This window comes from Carassius carassius, chromosome 3 (assembly GCF_963082965.1).
Source record: "Carassius carassius chromosome 3, fCarCar2.1, whole genome shotgun sequence".
In the NCBI taxonomy this organism is placed as follows: Eukaryota; Metazoa; Chordata; class Actinopteri; order Cypriniformes; family Cyprinidae; genus Carassius; species Carassius carassius.
The window spans coordinates 19,111,218-19,117,217 of NC_081757.1; the positions used below are offsets into that span (position 1 = coordinate 19,111,218).

The 6,000-nt window shown below is 38.9% G+C and overlaps 1 protein-coding gene across 1 annotated transcript; it reads right to left on the reverse strand.

The window, feature by feature from the left end:
- Window positions 1–2,704: 2,704 nt before the first annotated feature.
- On the reverse strand, window positions 2,705–5,134 carry LOC132114580 (low choriolytic enzyme-like). The gene is made up of 6 exons (XM_059522770.1): window positions 4,978–5,134; window positions 4,744–4,887; window positions 4,433–4,550; window positions 4,095–4,273; window positions 2,937–3,018; window positions 2,705–2,852 (listed from the first exon to the last, which is right to left on the reverse strand). Exons 2-6 carry the CDS (start codon window positions 4,859–4,861, stop codon window positions 2,720–2,722), a joined length of 630 nt encoding a protein of 209 aa, XP_059378753.1. The 5' UTR covers window positions 4,862–4,887; window positions 4,978–5,134; the 3' UTR covers window positions 2,705–2,719.
- Between the last annotated feature and the right edge of the window lie 866 nt (window positions 5,135–6,000).

Here is a 6,000-nt window from a genome sequence, read left to right on the forward strand (position 1 = left end):
ATGTAGATGGAGAAGAGAAGTGGTCCAAGTACTGAGCCTTGAGGAACCCCAGTAGCAAGTTGTTATGAATTAGAAACATCACCCCTCCAAGACACCCTGAAGGATCTATCGGAGAGGTAGGACTTAAACCACAGGAGTGCGGTTCCAAAGATGCCCATCTTTCTGAGGGTGGACAGGAGAATCTGGTGATTAACGGTGTCAGAAGCAGCAGACAGGTCCAGTAAGTTGAGTACTGAGGATTTTGAAGCTGCTCTTGCCAGTCGCAGGGCTTTAGTAACCGAGAGCAGGGCAGTCTCAGTTGAGTGGCCAGTTTTGAAGCCAGATTGGTTGCTGTCCAGGAGGTTGTTCTGTACAAGGAACATAGAGAGCTGGTTGAACACAACTCACTCAAGTGTCTTTGCAATAAACTGAAGAAGGGTTACCGGTCTGTAATTTTCTAGAAGTGCATGATTTAGAGATGGTTTCTTAAGCAGTGGGCTTACCCGAGCCTGCTTAAATGCTAAGGAAAATGTTCCAGAGTGAAGAGAGGAGTTGATAATGTGAGTAAGTGAAGGTATGACTGAAGAAGAGATCGCTTGAAGGAGGTGAGTGGGGATCGGATCAAGTGGACAAGTAGTAGGATGATTGGACAGAATAAGTTTGGAAACGTCCTTCTCTGAGAGTGTAGAGAAGGAGGAGAGAGAGTCTGCATTGGTTGTTTTGAAGTTATCCTCAGTCTGCGGTGTGGAGAATTGGTCACTGATGGTTCTTGTCTTATTTGTGAAAAAAACTGCAAAGTCCTCAGCTGTAAGGGTCGATGGAGGAGGAGGTGGAGGCGGATTAAGAAGAGAAGAGAAAGTTTTGAAGAGTGTCCGAGCATCACAACAGTTGTTAATTTTGTTGTGGTAGTAGGATGTTTTAGCAGTGAAAACATTTGCAGAGAAGGAAGAGAGGAGAGACTGATACACACTGAGGTCGGCAGAGTTTCTTGATTTATGCCATTTCCCTTTCTGCAGCCCTGAGTTTAGAGTGATGTTTACGGAGAACATCAGACAGCCAGGAGGCAGATAGGGTGGTGCGTGCTGGTCTAGATGACATTAGGCAAAAGTTGTCCAAGCAAGAGGTAAGAGTGGAGCAAAGCATGTCAGTAGCACTGTTTGTGTCCAGAGCTGAAAACTGAGAGAGTGAAGGAAGTGAGGATGAAACCACAGAAGATAGGCAAGATAGAAAGTGTGAGCATAGGTTCTGTCGAAAGGTGACCTGCGTTGGAGCATGTGCTGCTTCAAGAGTAAGTGCTAGGTTAGCAGTAATTAGGAAGTGGTCTGAGGTGTGCAGTGGAGCAACTAAAGAGTTATCCACGGAGCAGCAGCACTCGTAGATTGGTTGCCTGATTTATGAGTCACTGTAGTAGACACTCACTTGAGATCAAATGAGGTGAGCAGAGTGTTGAAGTCAGCAGCCTGGGGTTTATCTAGGTGGATGTTGAAGTCACCAAGCAGTACAAGAGGAGTACCATCTCCAGGAAAGTTTGATAGCAGCACATCCAACTCCTCCTAGAAGTTTCCCAAATGACCTCGGGGACGATAAATGACCACAAAGTGGGTTACAGTAATTGCATGTGATTCAAATGAACCTGTAGGTGATGGTTGAAGATCATATTTCCATTCTTTTGATATAAGGAGATCAATACCTCCACCCCTCCCAGTCGTATGAGGAGTGTGGGAACAAGTGAAATTAGTGAAATTTTATTTTTATTGTTTTTGCTTCATTTATGGAATAGTGAAGAAATTTTATAACATATAAACTTAAATGTTTATTTATCTTCTCTGCAATGCAGATGTATTACTGATGTTTCACTGTAATGATTTTTAAATGAAATATATTTAAATAAAATCCACATTTGTTTTTTGCTGTTGTCCTTATTTATGGCCATAAAAATATTATTTCATGCACAGGATGTCAAGGTTCAGTGTAATGAATCCTAAAAAAATCATACTCTAATAAAAAAAGGTAAGACTACAAAGATGTCCCCTTTTGTAAAAATGGATGCATTGTTCAATGAGATAGTTCTGCTTTTTTTAAAACTACTTCATGAAACTTTCTCTGCTGTAAAATTACATTCTATAAGCAAACATTCCACATCAAATCAGTAATTAATTATAATAATCTCTGATCTTGAGTCAGGATCAGTTAGCCTCTTTAGAACCACGTGGAATAAATTGTTTGTATCTGTGAATGTGTTATTATTAAATTACATTTATATTACATTTAAAATATTACATTTATTATTAGATATTACAATACTATTAAAAAAATGTGGATGATGCATTTCTTTACAGAAATTCACTCATTCTTTTGGTTGGAAAATTTATTGGTATTATTTTGCTTAACACATCAGATAGAATGATGGTGGTTCAGCACAGAAGTCAACAACATTCAGGAGTCTTTGGATCTTCAGTGAGTTGTTTCTTCTGAGCTGCAAGTCCGGGTGCATGAATGCCTTTACACTGCTCCTAAAGGATAGGAAAATCACCAAAGATCAATTTAAAGTTCCCCTTACTTATTTTTGTGCTAAAAGTAAAAAAGCATTTATAAGTACTCATTAAGGTAATATGTACATTAGAAAACATGTATGTAGTATATCACTATATTGCTAGACAATGCAGTGAAAATGTATGCAATCACTCATTAATAAATCCAGCAATAAATAGTGGTGGTGCGGTTTCTAGACAGTAGTGTGTCACTCACAGCACTGGTAGAGCCTGTTGATTCTGATGATGTCATTCTGGCTCATCTGAGTAGATGTGCCCAGCGCAGCATTATTGTTAGGAATGGGTACCATAGTGGGGCGGCCATTCTTGGAGAAAGCGTATCTGACAGAGCGAGTGACAGATGCAGTTAGATGTCAGTGTTACACACAGAGGAACCACATGTCCTTGTACTGTAGGCTCCCTCACCTCTCATACTGCATCACAGAGCTGTAGTCATAGGGAGTTCCCTGGTTTAGGGTGTTGATTTTGTTGAAGTTGTACTTCATGTCTGATAAACAAACAACACCCTTTAGTCTAGAACAGTCATTCCCAAAGGCGGGTTCCACAAGTGGGTCGCGGGAGATTTTGTATGGGTCGCCAAGTCGAGCACTATTTTTCAGTGTGCTATATACTCTTGATTAAAAATTAATATGTGTAGTTCACCAAATAGCCGCACGAGAGAGCTCGTCGTTTTCTTCCGTTTTTTTTTTTTTTTTGTTCTTTAGCTGCGCTCTGCACTCGGCAACCAGCCATAAAAATGACATTATCATCATTTTGGGTAAGCATTTCATCTGAATACCCTGTCTTAAGCAAGGCAAGCATACTGTTGCTTATTCCTTTTACAACTACATACAAATGTGAAGTTGGGTTCTCAGTTCTCACAAAAATAAAGACAAAATAGAGGAATAGACTGAATGCTGCACCTGATATGCGTGTTGCACTCTCCTCATGAACAAAAAAATGAGAGCCTGTCATACTGTGCACTTTATAAAATGTGTATATTACAGTGGGTGCATAAAAAAGTTTAAAAAAATATTTCAGTAAGAAACTTCATATTATTCTGGTAGATGTGCAAAGCATTGAATGTTATATGAAAGGCATGCATTGATTCTGTCTGGTTTTATTGATGATAGGAAGAAAAATAAATGATTAACTGCCCTATTTTGCACTTTGTCTCATTAAGTATAAATTGTGTACACTGTAATGATGAGAATATGAAAACAATGAGATGCCCTGTCAACTCTTCCTTTCTCATTTCACGTCTGCATTTTACTTATTGTCAACAACAGGTAAATAAAAAATAATTGTGCTTTGTCAAATATCTGTATCTCTTTTAAATAGTTAAGTGGAAGCTTAACTGACCTTAAAAATGGTCATACATATTTTGTTAATGCATAAATTATCTTTGTGATATATGAACTATATGGGCCTAATGTTTATTGGGTCACAAGGATTTATCGACTTTAAAATGTGGGTCCCCAGAAAAAAAGTTTGGGAAACACTGGTCTAGAAGATGTGCACTTTACAGAACTAATCACTACATGTATTATTCAGAAATGAGTTAATGAGTTATTAACAATATACCATCCCTGATGTTCTCCCAGATGACTTGGATGTGATTGTCACGGTCGTTACGGGTCTGTTCATGGTTGAAGCCAAGAGCGTGGAGAAGCTCATGCTGCACAGTGCTGTGGTAAAGGCAGCCATTACGGGACAGAGACACAGTCTGGCTATAACCCTGACGACCAACGTACGAGTAGCATCTGTAAGACAATAAATTCCATCTCTTGATCATAGATTTGTATCCTTTTCATTGTCATCATTCTAAAATGTTAGAGTAATTCTCATTCAGAGGATTCTACCTGTCATTCTTATCTTGACAATAATGTGAAATGTTTATTCAGTATGTCTCTGTTACGTACCCACTGCGAGATTCAATGCTGACATAGTCTCTCTCATTTTTGCGGGGGAAGAAGCGGATGCAGGTGCTCTGGGAGAAAGAGTCCAAACCACGCTTGATGATCTCCAGCTCACGGGAGGCTGAAAGGGCAAAGGTGAGAGCTTGCTATGGAAAATTTAACTTTTTTTATTTCTCACTCACATGCTTTGAGACTGATAATAAAACTTAATCATAAGGCTCTACCCTAATATCAGGAACAGCAGAGAGTCTGGTCTATTTTTTATTCTCTTTGGGCTCTGAATAAAAACATTTACCATAATACTGGTAACTTACAGTAGTGGTTGGCGATGACGTAAGGCACATAAATCTTGCCGTCGCTGTATTTGGGCCAGAGGCAGCCACGGGAGGTGCAGGGATCAGCATTTCTCTCATTCACAGCAATGTCATCCATTAGCTTGGGCTCATCAGGTTCAGGAACTAACACATAAGCAGTTCATTTGGGATCATTTAGTAAAGATCAGCTACAGCATAATGATGTGTATTGGTGAGTATGTGGTGAGTACATACTGATGCCTCTGTTGGCTCTGTGCAGCAGTTCAGACACAGACAGCTGAGCAGACTTGTCCTCAACAACTATAATAAGAACACATCAACACATTCAATAATGAGCTAGTACTTAATTCAGTTCATCATGTAGAAACTGTCAGTCTGCTGGACTATTTGACTTACCAGGCTGCATGTGAGTTATGCCACAACACCACACACAAAATGGACATGGAAAAGAAACATTAATTATTAAGTCAAACCTATACATTTATATTCTTAATTATAACAATTATTAGTATCAGAGAGATGCATGCATAATGCATAATGCAATGTTTTTGCATGCATTTTTGACAACCTGATGTAAACTGATATAAGTGTGTGTGTGTGTGTGTGTGTGTGTGTGTGTGTCTTACCATCTCTTCAGCTCTAACAGAGAAGACAAAGAGCAGGGCCAACAGGCCAAAAGTCACCTTGGTTACAAACATGGTGTCCAAAGAACTGCAGAAAGAACCAGTAAAAGAGCTTAGTAAAGAGCTGAAGACATATTATGACATAAATTATGATAAATGACAGATTATTATTACATATTATGACAGATATTATGATAAACAGCTGTGCCAGCTGTTTATGCAGAATGCCTCAAATGAAGGTCAAATTCAGCTCTTTTACTAATATACATAACATCCACCCATTTTTACCCTCTTGTTCTGTAGATGGTCACTGGGCAAAGGCAGGAAAAACACCCTGGAGATATGGCATCACAGGGCTCATATCATAATATGTCTCCATAATAAAGATATTCAACATAACTTTGATGAATTCTGTGTGTTACAGTAATACTTCAGATCCACAAGGAGGACACAAAATGGGATACAATACATTTTTTATCTACTTTGTAATCACATGCTGTTTAGTTATTATAAACAAGTGCCTTTCTTCATCTAATGCTCCAACAATGTTACAGTCTGGTAAAATATAAATTTCTTTGAACAGAGAGAAGGAAGCATATGAGTTCTCTTACCGTATAGATGTCCAAAGCTAGTG

Excerpts from the sequence above, each read along its gene's own strand:
- LOC132114580 (XM_059522770.1), bottom strand. The coding sequence starts at position 4,861 with ATGGATGACATTGCTGTGAATGAGAGAAATGCTGATCCCTGCACCTCC. Across the intron at positions 3,019-4,094 it reads CTGGGAGAACATCAGGGATG|ACATGAAGTACAACTTCAAC; the intron begins GTATATTGTTAA and ends TTTGTTTATCAG. Across the intron at positions 2,853-2,936 it reads TCTGTGATGCAGTATGAGAG|ATACGCTTTCTCCAAGAATG; the intron begins GTGAGGGAGCCT and ends TCGCTCTGTCAG.